The 17,334-nt window shown below is 43.8% G+C and overlaps 1 protein-coding gene across 1 annotated transcript in view; it reads left to right on the top strand.

Annotated features, from left to right (window-relative positions):
* The window catches only part of IMPG1 (interphotoreceptor matrix proteoglycan 1), a 63,008-nt gene that overhangs the window by 26,135 nt on the left and 19,539 nt on the right, over positions 1-17,334 (top strand). Inside the window, exons 6-10 of the mRNA XM_054162489.1 lie at positions 3,686-3,777; positions 7,115-7,261; positions 10,534-10,592; positions 11,969-11,989; positions 14,245-14,498. Of these exons, the coding sequence (XP_054018464.1) occupies positions 3,686-3,777; positions 7,115-7,261; positions 10,534-10,592; positions 11,969-11,989; positions 14,245-14,498 (573 nt within the window). The remainder of the gene's footprint in view (positions 1-3,685; positions 3,778-7,114; positions 7,262-10,533; positions 10,593-11,968; positions 11,990-14,244; positions 14,499-17,334) is intronic.

The following is a 17,334-nucleotide window of genomic DNA, read 5'->3' as shown; positions in this document are numbered from 1 at the left end:
AGTGTAGCAGAAACAGTCACACAATTCACACCCCTTAGAAGGTTGTGAATTAATGAGTGCAGCAGAAGCATTCACACAGTCCACACCTCTTAGAAGGTAGCAACTTAATGAATGTAGCAGAAACAGTCACACAATCCACACAACTTAGAAGGTTGTAACAATGAATGTAGTAGAAGTATTCACACAATTCTCACACCTTAGAAGGTTGTAACTTAATGAGTGTAGCAGAATCATTCACACAATCCACACCCCTTAGAAGGAAGTAACTTAATGAATGGAGTAGAAACAGTCACACAATTCACACCCCTTAGAAGGCTGTAATGTAATGAGTGCAGTAGAAGCATTCACACAATTCCACACACATTAGAAGATTGTAACTTAATGAATGTAGCAGAAACAGTCACACAAATCACACCCCTTAGAAGGTTGTAACTTACTGAATGTAGCAGAAACAGTCGCACAATCCACACCCCTTAGAAGGTAGTAACTTAATGAATGGAGTAGAAACAGTCACACAATCCACACCCCTTAGAAGGTAGTAACTTAATGAATGGAGTAGAAACAGTCACACAATCCACACCCCTTAGAAGGTAGTAACTTAATGAATGGAGTAGAAACAGTCACACAATTCACACCCCTTAGAAGGCTGTAATGTAATGAGTGCAGTAGAAGCATTCACACAATTCCACACACATTAGAAGATTGTAACTTAATGAATGTAGCAGAAACAGTCACACAAATCACACCCCTTAGAAGGTTGTAACTTACTGAATGTAGCAGAAACAGTCGCACAATCCACACCCCTTAGAAGGTAGTAACTTAATGAATGGAGTAGAAACAGTCACACAAATCACACCCCTTAGAAGGTTGTAACTTACTGAATGTAGCAGAAACAGTCGCACAATCCACACCCCTTAGAAGGTAGTAACTTAATGAATGGAGTAGAAACAGTCACACAATTCACACCCCTTAGAAGGTAGTAACTTAATGAATGGAGTAGAAACAGTCACACAATCCACACCCCTTAGAAGGTAGTAACTTAATGAATGGAGTAGAAACAGTCACACAATTCACACCCCTTAGAAGGTAGTAACTTAATGAATGGAGTAGAAACAGTCACACAATCCACACCCCTTAGAAGGCTGTAACTTAATGAGTGCAGTAGAAGCATTCACACAATCCACACCCCTTAGAAGGTTGTAACTTAATGAATGTAGCAGAAACAGTCACACAATCCACACCCCTTAGAAGGTAGTAACTTAATGAATGGAGTAGAAACAGTCACACAATCCACACCCCTTAGAAGGTAGTAACTTAATGAATGGAGTAGAAACAGTCACACAATTCACACCCCTTAGAAGGCTGTAACTTAATGAGTGCAGTAGAAGCATTCACACAATCCACACCCCTTAGAAGGTTGTAACTTAATGAATGTAGCAGAAACAGTCACACAATCCACACCCCTTAGAAGGTAGTAACTTAATGAATGGAGTAGAAACAGTCACACAATCCACACCCCTTAGAAGGTAGTAACTTAATGAATGGAGTAGAAACAGTCACACAATTCACACCCCTTAGAAGGTAGTAACTTAATGAATGGAGTAGAAACAGTCACACAATCCACACCCCTTAGAAGGCTGTAACTTAATGAGTGCAGTAGAAGCATTCACACAATCCACACCCCTTAGAAGGTTGTAACTTAATGAATGTAGCAGAAACAGTCACACAATCCACACCCCTTAGAAGGTAGTAACTTAATGAATGGAATAGAAACAGTCACACAATTCACACCCCTTAGAAGGTAGTAATTTAATGAATGTAGCAGAAACAGTCACACAATTCACACCCCTTAGAAGGTAGTAATTTAATGAATGGAGTAGAAACAGTCACACAATCCACACCCCTTAGAAGGTAGTAACTTAATGAATGGAGTAGAAACAGTCACACAATCCACACCCCTTAGAAGGCTGTGAATTAATGAATGTAGCAGAAACAGTCACACAATTCACACCCCTTAGAAGGCTGTAACTTAATGAGTGCAGTAGAAGCATTCACACAATCCACACCCCTTAGAAGGTTGTAACTTAATGAATGTAGCAGAAACAGTCACACAATCCACACCCCTTAGAAGGTAGTAATTTAATGAATGGAGTAGAAACAGTCACACAATTCACACCCCTTAGAAGGTAGTAACTTAATGAATGGAGTAGAAACAGTCACACAATTCACACCCCTTAGAAGGCTGTAACTTAATGAGTGCAGCAGAAGCATTCACATAATCCACACCCCTTAGAAGGTTGTAACTTAATGAATGGAGTAGAAACAGTCACACAATCCACACCCCTTAGAAGGTAGTAACTTAATGAATGGAGTAGAAACAGTCACACAATTCACACCCCTTAGAAGGCTGTAACTTAATGAGTGCAGCAGAAGCATTCACATAATCCACACCCCTTAGAAGGTTGTAACTTAATGAATGTAGCAGAAACAGTCACACAAATCACACCACTTAGAAGGCTGTCATTTAATGAGTGCAGTAGAAGCATCACAAGCTCAGTGAAGCACAATGAAAATGTTTTAGCCAAACAATCTCCAAGAAGCATTGCTTTACCTTTCTTTGCATCAGGTGTGGTGGGTTGAAATCCCCAGCCCTAACCCCAGTATTAACTGTGCCAGCCCAGCCCAGTTGGAAGCAAATGGGAGCTGTATTTACAGGTGAAACTACAATCTGCAATGGAATGCAATGAATGTGTACAAATATACAACACTTACAATATTTACAGATATTTACAATTAACAAACAGCACAGGGAGCTCCCTGGGCAAAGGCTTCCTGGGCAGCCTGTGCCAGTTTCTCACCATCCTCATGGGGAAGAGCTTCTTCCTAACATCCACTCTGAATCTACACATTTCTAGCTTTGCTTCACACCCACCCCCCAGTCCTATCACTCTCTGACACCCTAAAAAGTCCCTCCCCAGCTTTCTTGGAGCCCCCTTCAGATAATGGAAGGGACTTCAAGGATCAGCCAGTTCCAACTCCCCTGCCATGGGCAGGGACACCTCACACTACAGCAGTTTGCTCATAGCCACCTCCAGCCTGGCTGCAAACACCTCCAGGCATGAGGCTGCCACCACCTCCCTGGGCAGCCTGTGCCAGGTTCTCACCACCCTCATGGGGAAGAAATTCTTCCTAACATCCAATCTGAATGTATACATTTCTAGTTTTGCTCCATTCCCCCCAGTCCTATCACTCCCTGACACCCTCAAATGTCCCTCCCCAGGTTTCTTGTAGCCCCCTTCAGACACTGGAAGGCCATAATTAGCTCTCCTCAGAGCCTTCTCTTCTCTGAATCTACTCAGCTCTATTTTTTTCCCATTCCATTTCCTTCTCTTTTTCTTTCCATACGAGAGGAAAGGATCCAATATTATTATTTAATTCTACTTAATCCTGAACAGTCACTGCTAGTTTTGCCTTCAGTCACCCACATGAAACACTAATGATGCTTTGACCAGGATAAAATGGTCAGCTATTGCATAAGGAGTAGCAGCTTGACCCATGCCCTAAGTCCTGACTCAAATACATTCTCCATAAGAGAAGATTCTCCAGGAAGCTGGCACCTGACTGACAGAGAAAGCTGGGATGTGAAATCCTCTTCTCACCTGATTTTACTTTAACTCTCTTCCAGGTTCCCCTGGCACATCCCTCTCTCCATATGCACCAATACCTACTGGCACCCTGCTCAATGAGATACTTAATGACACGAAGACTCCTGTGAAGGTGAGAGCAGCCTCTTTTCTCTTCCACTTCCCCACTAACCTCTTCATTTTCAGCACAAAACAGGGTGAATCCCTATAAGCACATAGTGCTTATAAACCACCAGTGCTCTCCACTGTCACTGATAGAAGGACTGGAAAGGTTTATTTGCAGGTGTTCCCTACAGGAATAGTGCATGATGTTTCTTGCTTACACAGTTGGAAGTGCAACAGCATTGCAACCAGATTTTACTCAGTCTTCCCTGATTAACAATTATTGCCTGCCTTGCATCATTTTCTAGCCTTGTTCTTCATTAAATAATGTGCAAATGAACACCTTCTGATTTCCCACACACAGGGGATAGAACTGCACCTTCTTGGCCTTTGTTTTTATGCCAGAAAAAACAAAAGGGCCCAGGTCTGAGCAGAGATAGAATTAAGCAGGTTGGAAGAATTACCCAGGTTGGAAGAGACCTTTGAGATCATTGAGTCCAACCTGTCATTCAACACCATCTAATCAACTAAACCATGCATCAAGCAACCCATCCAATCTCTTCCTAAACACCTCCAGGGATGGTGACTCCACCACCTCCCTGGGCAGCACATTCCAATGGCCAATCTCTCTTTCCCTGATGAACTTCTTCCTAACATCCAGCCTACACCTCCCCTGGCACAGCTTGAGACTGTGTCCTCTTGTTCTGGTGCTGGGTGCCTGGGAGAAGAGACCAATCCCCACCTGGCTACGACCTCCCTTCAGGTAGTAGATGCATGGCTTCAGGGGACAATAGAATCATAGAACTGTCAGGGTTGGAAGGGACCTCAAGGATCAGCCAGGTTCAACCCCCCTGCCATGGGCAGGGACACCTCACACTACAGCAGGTTGCTCACAGCTACATCCAGCCTGCCCTTCAAAACCTCCAGGCATGAGGCTTCCACTTCCCTGGGCAACCTGTGCCAGTCTCTCACCACCCTCATGGGGAAGAACTTCTTCCTAACATTCAGTCTGAATCTACCCATCTTCCCATCTTTTGGAATCTTCCTATGGAGAGAAACAAAGGCCTCAACAGATGGCCAGGGTGGACTCCAGCTGCTAAAGAGCCCTTCCAGAGCAGTTCCTCAAGGCATTTATTTGTGGCTGTGTGAGCAGGCCAATTGCCACCTCCGTCCCTCTTGGGTATGCCCATGGTCTCGGTGCTGCCAAAGGGAGAAGGCAAAATTCTGGTCCAGCCTTAGCCATCACACCTTTGGCAAATCAGCCCCATTTTCCATCCCACCTCCACAGGCTTCTCAGCTCCAGCACAGGAGTTGCACAGGAGTGATCCCAGACAAATGCCATTTTTACTGTCTGAAATGATTAGCTCTCTGGGATTTAAAGAAGTAAACCGATATTCTCAAGTGTGTAATAACTACCTGTCTCATAGCTGTTGGACACAAAGAGTTAGATGAAACATGAGGGAAATGTGAGCTTTAAATTGGATATTGAATGTTTGATTGTTTGATGTTTGAGATGCACCAGAAGACTGGCATTCATCAGTTTATACCTGTCAGAGGGCTCCTCATTCTTTCTCAGCTCAGTTCCTTGTGATGAGCTCCAGGGCTGCCTGGATCCTTGGCTTTACAGGCTCACAGGATGTTAGGGGTTGGAAGTGACCCAAAGAGATCATTGAGTCCAAGCCCCCCTGCCAGAGCAGGACCATCTATCTCAGGTCACACAGGAACACATCCAGACAAGCCTTGAAAGTCTCCAGAGAAGGAGAGTCCACAGTCTCCCTGGGGAGTCTGTTCCAGTGCTCTGTGACCCTCACAGTAAAGAAGTTCCCCTTTGTTTTGAGGTGGAACCTCCTGTGCTGCAGCTTACATCCATTGCTCCTTGTCCTATGCCAGGGAGCAAGTGAGCAGAGCCTGTCCCCTCCCTCCTGACCCCCAGCCCTCAGATATTTATTAAATCCCCTCTAAATCTTCTCTTTTCCACACTAAACAGCCCCAGAACCCTCAGCCTCTCCTCACCAGGCAGTGCTCCAGGACCTTCCTCATCCTTGTAGCCCTTCTCTGGACCCTCTCCAGCAGATCCCTGTCCCTCTTGAACTGGGGAGCCCAGAATTGAAGGCAGTACTCAAGATGAGATCTCACCAGCACAGAGTAGAGGGGGGGAGAACCTCCCTGGATCTGCTCTTCTTAATGCACCCCAGGATCCCATTGGCCTTCTTGGCCACCAGGGCACATTGCTGTCCCGTGCAGAGCTTCAAAAGCCATAGGGTAGCTCTATAGGAAGTGCATATTCCTTAATCTTTTATTTGCTAGAACACTCCAGAAAGTCTTGGATTCATGAGCCACATTTATCTGGCCAGGCTGATCTAGTGTGGGGTGTCCCTGCCCATGGCAGGGGGATTGGAACCAGATGATCCTTGTGGTCCCTTCCAACCCTGACTGATACTATATACAGCACAAAACATGAGTTCCTCTAAAACTAAAGCATCTTAAGAAATGACTTGGCAGAGCTGAGCTAAACAGAAGCAATGGGTGCAGAGAGGGCATGCTGTCTCCTGTTTCACTCATTCTTTATCACATTAACATCTGATTCCCTCTCTCATCCCCTGGCACAGCATAACTGAACAGATTTCTTTCTATGCTTTATTTTGGAAGCTATCAAAACCTAGATCTTCTTTATGGGACAGATGTCTCTGGCAGCCTCATGCCAACCACCTGGCAAGCAGAAGTGGAATATAGAATACAGAATACAGAATTAACCAGGTTGGAAAAGACCTTTGAGATCATTGAGTCCAACCTATCACCCAGCATCATCTAATCAACTAAACCATGGCACCAAATGCCTCATCCAGGCTCTTTTTAAACACCTCCAGTGATCAGAGATCATGAAGTCCAACCTATTACCTAATACCTAACACCTCCTGATAACTAAACCATGGCATCAGTGCCACATCCAATCTCCTCTTGAACACCTCTAGTGATGGTGACTCCACCACCTCCCTGGGCAGCACATTCCAATGGCAAATCTCTCTGGGAAGAACTTTCTCCTCACCTCCAGCCTAAACTTCCCCTGGCACAGCTTGAGACTGTGTCCTCTTGTTCTGGTGCTGGGTGCCTGGGAGAAGAGACCAAGCCCCAGCTGGCTACAACCTCCCTTCAGGGAGGTGTAGAGAGCAAGAAGGTCTCCCCTGAGCCTCCTCTTCTCCAGGCTCAGCAACCCCAGCTCCCTCAGCCTCTCCTCCCAGGGCTGTGCTCCAGACCCCTCCCCAGCCTCCTTGCCCTTCTCTGGAACACATTCAAGCATCTCAATGTCCTGCTTAAGTATACAGATACTTAGCTTTATTTCTCCCTTTTTCTCCTCTCTTCTTTTCCAGGAGCTAGGAACCAATACAGTCCCAGAGCTGCCTGTGGAGCAAATGGTGGAATTCAGTGTCACCCTGACTGATCAGGAATTCACCCCTGAGCTTAACGACCCTGACTCCCCACAGTACCGGCAGCTCGCCGCCAAATTTCAGCGGCAGGTAAGGAGGCTGAAAGTGAGGCAAGACCCTGCCTTAGTACCCTGGCTGAGACCCAGGCTGTGAAACTACCTCCCCCATGAAACACACTGAGAATTTACTGCCCTCACTGGAATGGAATGGAATGGAATGGAATGGAATGGAATGGAATGGAATGGAATGGAATGGAATGGCATGGCATGGCATGGCATGGCATGGCATGGCATGGCATAGAATAGAATAGAATAGAATAGAATAGAATAGAATAGAATAGAATAGAATAGAATAGAATTAACCAGGTTGGAAAAGATCTTCAAGATCATCCAGTCCAACCTATCACCCTACACCATCTGATCAACTCAACCATGGCACCAAGTGCCTCAGCCAGGCTCTTTTCAAACACCTCCAGGGATGGTGACTCCACCACCTCCCAGGGCAGCACATCCCAATGGCCAATCTCTCTTGCTGGGAAGAATTTCTTCCTAACATCCAGCTTGAACCTCCCCTGGCATAGCTTGAGACTGTGTCCTCTTGTTCTGGTGCTGGGTGCCTGGGAGAAGAGACCAACCCCCAGATGGCTACAACCTTCCTTCAGGGAGATGTAGAGAGCAAGAAGGTCTCCCCTGAGCCTCCTCTTCTGCAGGCTAAGCAACCCCAGCTCCCACAGCCTCTCCTCCCAGGGCTGTGCTCCAGACCCCTCCCCAGCCTCCTTGCCCTTCTCTGGACACATTGAAATGTCTCAATATCCTTCTCAAATTGAGAAGCCCAGAACTGGACACAGGACTCCAGGTGTGGCCCAACCAGTGCTGAGTACAGGTAACTCCTGTTCCCTCAGAACCTTGTTTCCCCTCATGCACACTCAGGGTTTTTTTTCCCCCTTGTTCAGGCCATCTGTTCAGCCATTAAGCTAACAAGCCAATGCCTTTGTCAGCAGTAAAGCCTCAGATAGCAGATGAACAGAGTAACTTTAGGCATATCATTTGTGCTTAATCAGGGATTCATGGACACTACTTTGTCATAATCTCATTTCTAGGCTGAACCCAATGAGAAATGCAATATAGAAGTTAAAAGTAATTAGCTGGACTTTTCTGAACCACTTTCCAAAGGACTTCCAGCCATTGTGTGGTCATTTCCCATAGTTTCTGTAAGAACTGGAACATGTGTGGTGCTTTCATGCTGCTATTAATAATCCTAGACTCTTAGAATAGTTAGGGTTGGAAGGGACCTCAAGGATCAGCCAGTCCCAACCCCCCTGCCGTGGACAGGGACACCTCACACTACAGCAGGTTGCTCACAGCCACATCCAGCCGGGCCTTAAGAACCTCCAAGGATGATGCTTCCACCACCTCCCTGGGCAACCTGTGCCAGTGTCTATTAACTGAATACTCAGCTATCAATTTAACAGGTAGCATTTAATGACTTGAGGTTCCCCAAAGGTTTTCCTAGTCAAAATACCTCCAGCTTCTCATCAGCTTCAGAGGCATTCCTTGGTGCCAGCCATTTCGCCACTCTGCTTCAGAGAGGCAGACTCATAGTGATGAAGGATGTGTTGGCAGAGCTGATGAAAAGCAGCTTCTCTGGAGATTTCCATCATTGTCCTCAAACAGACCAGCCTGCAGATTTTCTGTTTACTGCACACAAAATGATGTAATTGGGGAATTTGACCCAAGCCAGTTGGTTAATTGGGGAGGGGGAGGGGGGGAAGGCAAAGCTCCCTGATTGTTAAATGATTTTCCAGTGTCATAAAATTTCATCTGTCACTTTAAAGGGTCCAAAGCTGTTCTTGAATAATGCTGAATAAAATATCCTCTGTTGGCCAGTGCCATAAAATACATCTGATGTGCTTCCCTCCAAAGACAGAACATGCAGGAGGCAGAAGGCAATGCTGACCCCAGACAGCTTTACAAGTGCACTCAAAGCCTGCAGACAATGACTGAGGAGCTTAGACTCAGAATTAAAACCTTGTACAGCTACCTGAACTCCTGCACAAATCCCACAGAGGCCTTTGCAAAGATTGAGGACTTGGAGTACCAAGCTCAGTCTCTAATTCATTGCAGGGCACAGCCAGAGGGAAGAGTTACAGCAGACATTGCAGTGCAGATGTTCAGAAGCTCATCTGTGTACTACAACACACAATTAAAACCACATGAGAAGCTGGATGCACTGATGCTTCTGCCACTCAGTAAATCAAGATTCATTTGGCAGATGTAGGAAATGGGAAGCTACACATGAGCATGGAGTTAAAAGGAAGCACCAAGTTCATTATGGTGTAAAAAGAGACTGAGCAGAGCCTGTGCCAGCAGTCAGCAGGCAGAACGTGGCTAAAAGGGGATTCAGTTACCTAAACATGGATATCTGGTACCATTTTGGTTGCCCCAGGTTATCCAGCACATCTGTAAGCGCCTTTCAAATGCAACAGGGCTGTATTCTTCTGAATCAGCAGCTGAGCAGAAGACAACCTTAAGGTATTCAAGGTGACAATGCTTGCCTAAGTTTAGGAGAATTAATTGCAGTCTGCTGTTTAAGACCCCTAATCTCTGTGACTTTCAGTAAACATTACTCACAGGAACAACATTTGAAGTCCTCCCATAGTCTGGCTGCTCCTTCTGCACCAGTTGTACAAAGTCAGACCATGCTCAAAATCATAGAACCATAGAACTATTAGGGTTGGAAGGGACCTCGAGGGCCTCAAGGCTTCAAGTGAATAGAATAGAATAGAATAGAATTAACCAGGTTGGAAAGACCTTTGAGATCATCAAGTCCAACCTATCATCCAACACCATCTGATCAACTCCACCATGGCACCAAGTGCCTTATCCAGGCTCTTCTTAAACACCTCCAGTGATGGTGACTCCACCACCTCCCTGGGCAGTAGAGACAGAGACATTTGCAACTTATAAACAACACAGAAACTCCTCAGACCTCACCCTGAACAGATTCAGGGGACCCATTCACCTCCCCCCACTCCCTCCCTCCTTCCTGATACCTCACACAGTAGTCAAACCAGAGATCCCCTGGCAAGGCCACAGAAGAGAGAGAAGTTGCAAGCAGAAGTGGCAGAAGAATAAGAGAGAGAACTGTTTCTGCCTCTGCTCTATATCCCCATTAGCAACCCAATGAATTCTATAGACCTTGGCATCATTTTCCTTTCCTTAGCAATAATCCTACTGCCAGCCTTTGGAGTTAGGATGTAGGCTAAAGCTCCCCCTTCAAACTGTGACGCTGTGCTGGCTCTTTTGGTGGCAGAACTTAACCCGAAGTAATGATTTGTTTCTTTCTTTCTTTGTTTTCTGTAGATGCAAAAAATCTTTGAGAAACTTCCAGGATTTAAAGAAATCCACGTTTTAGGATTTAAGTAAGTAAGAAATTGGGACTCATTTTTCCATTGCCTGCTAGGATTCTCCTCCTCTTCTTTCCCTCTGACACGAAGAGACCTACATAACAGTGGGGGGGGTATTATTCCTATAAGCAGAAAACAGTTTTCTAGGAACAACAGAGACAAGAGAATTGCAAACACATCCCAGGTGACACAGTGAGGTTTTGAATTGCTGAGTAGAAGCAGCTTTGGTTCCCTAAGGGGTGAAAGGAATCAATAAATCCCTGCAGTTGTTTGCTGGCAGTGTTTTATTAAAGGCTTTCTTAAGTGGCAAGGTAAAGAGAGCTAGAAGCACAAGTATTTAGGGGGCTGCTTATTTGTATGTGGATCCTGTGCCCTTCAGAGATCACACTGAGGTAATTAGTAGGTCAGATTACCCTTAGCACAGAATCACAGAAACATTCAGGTTGGAAAAGACCCTCAGGATCACCAAGTCCAGCCCACAACCCTACTTTACAAGGCTCACCCCTAAACCAGAGCCCCGAGCATTATGTCCAAACTCCCTTTAGACACATCCAGGGCTGGTGTCTCAACCACCTCCCTGGACAGCACATTCCAATGTCTGACCACTCTTTTTCCTAATGTTCACTCTAAACCTACCCAGTGGCAGCTTGGGGCAGTTCCCTCTTGTTCTCTCACCAATTACCTGTGAGAAGAGACCAGCACCAATCTATCCACAACCTCCTTTCAGAGAGCTGTAGACAGCAATGAGCTCTGCTCCCTTCAGCCTCCTCTTTTTCACACTAACCATCCCCAGCTCCTTCAGTCTCTCTTCATCAGATTTCTTCCCCAGGCCCTTCCCAGCTTCCTTGCCCTCCTCTGCCCTGGCTCCAGCACCTCCACAGCTCTCTTGTGTTGAGCTGCCCAAAACTGAACACAACACTTGAGGTGTGGCCTCCCCAGAGCTGAGTCCCAGGGGACAATCCCCTCCCTGTTGCTACTGGACACAGCATTGCTGATCCCAGCCAGGACTAGGATCTGAGTAGGGACCTTGCTTGCTTACAGTTACAGTGGCTACTACTGTCGCAGGGGTTCATTGCCACCATAAAGGTACAGAACAGCAACGTGTGCTCAAATGGCAGTGGGAAACAGGAAAGCAGGGATTTCAAACCATCAAGGCAAAGGATAATTCCAGTTTCCTCACTCAGAACAGGGAGATTCCCATTGTTTGGCAGGGATGAAGAGAAAATGATGGTGAGGAGGCAGAGATAATAATTATAGATGACACACAGAAGATGGATTGTCAGAAGATGCTTTTGATGTGCAACTGATTAACTGCCCAGCTTACTTCTATCTTTGTTTTTCTTTCTTTATGCCATCCTTTATCTCACCTTTTCTGCTGTGATGAAATGAAGACAGAAGAAGGAGAAAGATGGGTAATTTGTCTGTAATTCATAATTAAGATTAATCCTTTTATAGGCTATTAGATGGGTGAGGATGCATCCATGAATGTTCTTCATCTTGATGGGACAGAGCAAATTGATTTGTGTTCTGCCTAGGCACAAAGTCGGTGATGTAAAGCAGCAGGGACATCATTCACCCTAACCTAAGAGGAGAATAGAGTAGAGTAGAGTAGAGTAGAGTAGAGTAGAGTAGAATAGAATAGAATAGAATAGAATAGAATAGAATAGAATAGAATAGAATAGAATAGAATAGAATAGAATAGAAGCAGACAGAACTTCTGTGCCAGGAGCAGCTGCAGGCTGTGCCCTCACTAGAATAGAATAGAATAGAATAGAATAGAATAGAATAGAATAGAATAGAATAGAATAGAATAGAATAGAATAGAATAGAATAGAATAGAATAGAATAGAATAGAATAGAAGCAGATAGAACATCTGTGCCAGGAGCAGTTGCAGCCTGTGCCCTCACTAGAATAGAATTGAATTGAATTGAATTGAATTGAATTGAATTGAATTGACCAGGTTGGAAGAGACCTTTGAGATCATCAAGTCCAACCTGTCACCCAACACCATTTAATCAACTAAACCATGGCACCAAGTGCCTCATTCAGATCATGCAATCCAAATTCTTTTCAACCTCTCTCTGAAGAAAAGCAAACTGACCTAAGAAAATTCACATTCAGATAACTCAAGACCTCTAATAGTCATAAATTGAAAGTGAAACAAAAAATAGGGAAGCTTCCTAGTAAAATTTCCCTTTTCACTCAGCTGCTTCCTAGCTGCATTCCCACCCAGACATCATCTTCACTAAGTGTGTAGGATTTGATTTGCTTTCTCCATTCTCAGGCCATTATTGTGGCAATGGGAGCAGGCAGTAGCCTGGTAAAATGCAAGGAGCTTTTGGCTGGTAATAGAAACAGCTACAGAGTCTGTTCTTGCTGCTTGAAAATTTGCCTAATGAGAATAGTTTGATAATCATAGGATCATAGAAATGTCAGGGTTGGAAGATACCTCAAGGATTAGCCAGTTCCAACCCCCCTGCCATGGGCAGGGACACCTCACACTACAGCAGGTTGCTCACAGCCACCTCCAGCCTGGCTGCAAACACCTCCAGGCAGGAGGCTTCCACCACCTCCCTGGGCAGCCTGTGCCAGGCTCTCACCACCCTCATGGGCAACAACTTCTTCCTCACAGCCAATCTCAATCTCCCCATTTCTAGTTTTGCTCCATCCCCCCCAGTCCTATCCCTCCCTGACACCCTAAATATTTATCAGTCTCACTTATTTAACTTCAAAAAGAACATTCAAAGCCTACTGGGTAGAAATCATAAGACTGAAATCTATATTGCAAGGTAGATGCAGCTGTGATATGGAAAGCAATCTGACTGCTTTATTATGATGAATATTGTATGAAAGAAAGGAAGTTATACACTGAAGGTGCTTAGCATTGTTTTGTAAAGCATGCCAGAGGCAGCAACCTGTAGGCTTATCACAGGCTCACAGGGTGTTAGGGGTTGGAAGTGACCTCTGGAGATACTCAAGTCAGAGCAGGACCAGAGAATCCAGCACAGGTCACACAGGAGCACATCACAGAATCACAGATTCAACCAGGTTGGAAAAGACCTCAGAGATCATCAAGTCCAACCTATGACCTAATACCTAACACCTCCTGACAACCAAACCATGGCAGGTTGCTCACAGCCACATGCAGCCTGGCCTTCAAAACCTCCCTCCAGGGATGGTCATTTGATCATTTCATAATAATAGTCAATGTGATCATTTGGTAATGTAATAATTGATCATTTGATAGCTCAATAATAATTGATCGTTTGGTCATTTAATAATCATAATCAGTGGTTTGGTAATTCTATAATAATTGATATTTTGAACATTCAATAAGAATAATTGACAGTGTGATCATTTGGCAATTTAATAGTAAATTAGATTTGATCATTTAATAATTGAGAGCCCTGGAGCAGGCAGCCCAGAGAGGTTGTGGAGTCTCCTTCTCTGGAGCCTTTCCAGCCCTATGTGGAGGCATTCCTGTGAGACCTGTTCTGGATTCTCTGGTCCTGCTCTGGCAGGGGGGTTGGACTGGAAGGTCTCCTGAGGTCCTTTCCAACCCCTAACATCCTGTGAGCCTGTGATGTTATTGCTTGGTTTTGCCATCAGTCCTGAGGCAGTAAGTGGTGTTGCTGACCCGGGCATTTGTGTGCCTTCCCCTCGCAGCTCCAGCAGCACTGTGGCACGGTACGTGGTCAACTTTGAGAGGGATGCCTCAGAAAGCAGAAGCCCAGCAGATGACATCTCAACTATTGGATCCAACAAGGTGGAGAATGAAAAAATCCCACTCTCTCCAAAGGAAGAGAGGGAGAGCTCAGCAACGAAGCTCACAGTAACAGACCTCCAGCAGCTGGTCGCCATAGCGCTCCATGAAGACCAGTCCCTGCCAATGGACCTTGGAACACTCCAGTTTACTGATGGTCAGTAGGCAGCCCTCTGCCAGGCACAAGGCAAACTTTGTCCTATCAAACTGATGAAGTCTTGATAAGACTTCCCTTATAAGTATCTAAGGGCTGGGGGTCAAGAGGGAGGGGACAGGCTCTGCTCACTTGTACCCTGGGATTAGACAAGAGGCAATGGATGAAACTCCAGCACAGGAGGTTCCACCTCAACCCAAGGAAGAACTTCTTTGTGAGGGTCCCAGAGCCCTGGAACAGGCTGCCCAGAGAGGTTGTGGAGTCTCCTCTGGAGACTTTCAAGACCCATCTGGATGTGTTCCTGTGTGACCTGTGCTGGATTCTGTGGTCCTGCTCTGGCAGGGGGTTGGACTCAAGGATCTCTGGAGGTCCCTTCCAACCCCTAACATCCTGTGAGCCTGTGATATCTATCTAGAATCATAGAATCAGTCAGGGCTGGAAGGGACCACAAGGATCATCTAGTTACAACTCCCCTGCCAAGGGCAGGATTTCTATTCCTATTTCTATTTCTATTTCTATTCCTATTGCTATTTCTATTTATTTCTATTTCTATTTCTATTTCTATCTCTATTTCTATTCCTATTTCTATTTATTTCTATTTCTATTTCTATTTCTATCTCTATCTCTATTTCTATTTCTATTTCTATTTCTATTTCTATTTCTATTTCTATTTCTTTTCTATTTCTATTTATTTCTATTTCTATTTCTATTCCTATTCCTATTTCTATTCCTATTTCTATTTCTATTTCTATTTCTATTCCTATTCCTATTTCTATTTCTATTTCTATTTCTATTTCTATTTCTTTTCTATTTCTATTTATTTCTATTTCTATTTCTATTTCTTTTCTATTTCTATTTCTATTTCTATTTCTATTTCTATTTCTATTTCTATTTCTATTTCTATTTCTTTTCTATTTCTATTTATTTCTATTTCTATTTCTATTTCTATTTCTATTTCTATTTCTATTTCTCTTCCTATTCCTATTTCTATTTCTTTTCTATTTCTATTTCTATTTCTATTCTATTTCTTTTCTATTTCTATTTCTATTTCTATTTCTTTTCTATTTCTATTTATTTCTATTTCTATTTCTATTTCTATTTCTATTTCTATTTCTATTTCTATTTCTATTTCTATTCTATTTCTTTTCTATTTCTATTTCTATTTCTATTTCTTTTCTATTTCTATTTCTATTTCTATTCTATTTCTTTTCTATTTCTATTTCTATTTCTATTTCTTTTCTATTCCTATTTCTATTTCTATTTCTATTTCTATTTCTATTTCTATTTCTATTTCTATTTCTATTTCTATTTCTATTTCTATTTCTATTTCTATTTCTATTTCTATTTCTTTTCTATTTCTATTTATTTTTATTTCTTTTTCTATTTCTATTTTTCTATTTCTATTTCTATTCCTATTTCTATCTTTTTTCTATTTCTATTTCTATTTCTATTTCTATTTCTATTTCTATTTCTATTTCTATTTCTATTTCTTTTCTATTTCTATTTATTTTTATTTCTATTTCTATTTCTATTTTTCTATTTCTATTTCTATTCCTATTTCTATCTTTTTTCTATTTCTATTTCTATTTCTATTTCTATTTCTATTTCTATTTCTATTTCTATTATTTCTACCTCTATTATTTCTACTTCTATATAATTTTATTTCTATTCCAACCTGGTCTATTCTATTCTATTCTATTCTATTCTATTCTATTCTATTCTATTCTATCTCTATTCCTATTATTTATATTTATATATTGGTATCTTTACTTTTCTATTATTTACTTGCAATACTTTCTCTAAGAATAAAATGTCCTCTTTTCAATGCAGATTTCAAAGATCCCAAGGAAAAAAAAAAACAATTGGTGGGTGTAGGAGAATTCAAGAATCATTATTTTCATCACTTCTTTTTTCCCCTCACCAGTTCCTTTTAATAACCAGTTTTAGAAACTAGCTTGCATGCTGAGCTCCTCTGAGGGGGTGAAAAGAGCAACTGAATACAGAATTCAGCCTCTTAAAATACTTTTAGAATACAGACTACAGAATTAACCAGCTTGGAAAAGACCTTTGAGATCATCCAGTCCAACCTATCACCCAACACCATCTGATCAACTAAACCATGGCACCAAGTGCCCCATCCAGGCTCTTTCTGAGCACCTCCATGGATGGTGACTCCACCACTTCCCTGGGCAGCACATCCCAATGGCCAATCTCTCTTGCTGGCAAGAATTTCTTCCTAACATCCAGCTTGAACCTCCCCTGGCACAGCTTGAGACTGTGACCTCTTGCTCTGGTGCTGGGTGCCTGGGAGAAGAGACCAAGCCCCACCTGGCTACAACCTCCCTTCAGGGAGCTGTAGAGAGCAAGAAGGTCTCCCCTGAGCCTCCTCTTCTCCAGGCTAAGCAACCCCAGCTCCCTCAGCCTCTCCTCCCAGGGCTGTGCTCCAGACCCCTCCCCAGCTTTGTTGCCCTTCTCTGGACACCTTCCAGCATCTCAACATCTTTCCTAAATTGAGAGGCCCAGAACTGGACACAGGACTCATGGTGCAGCCTAACCAGTGCTGAGTGAGTCCTCAGGGGCTGCAGCCAGGGGCTGCAGACTGGCCTAACTTGCACAGATAATGTGATAAATGGGGGGGCATCAGGATCTGCTTGCTCAGCACTGTCCTGATGCTGAGCTGTGTAGGAGCTCGTGTGGGCCACTGCCACATCAGCAGTAAGATGCAAAAGCCAGGAACTGAGAGGCAGAGAAGCTGCTCTCTGCACCTTAGGAGGATGCTGATGGTTGTAAGAGATCTCCACTCATGTTGCTTGCTGTGGTGGCTGCTTTGTTTTGTTTG

Source organism: Dryobates pubescens, chromosome 6 (assembly GCF_014839835.1).
Source record: "Dryobates pubescens isolate bDryPub1 chromosome 6, bDryPub1.pri, whole genome shotgun sequence".
Taxonomy (NCBI): Eukaryota; Metazoa; Chordata; class Aves; order Piciformes; family Picidae; genus Dryobates; species Dryobates pubescens.
Note: the sequence above shows the minus strand (reverse complement) of the source record. Positions and strands in the feature narration are given on the sequence as shown.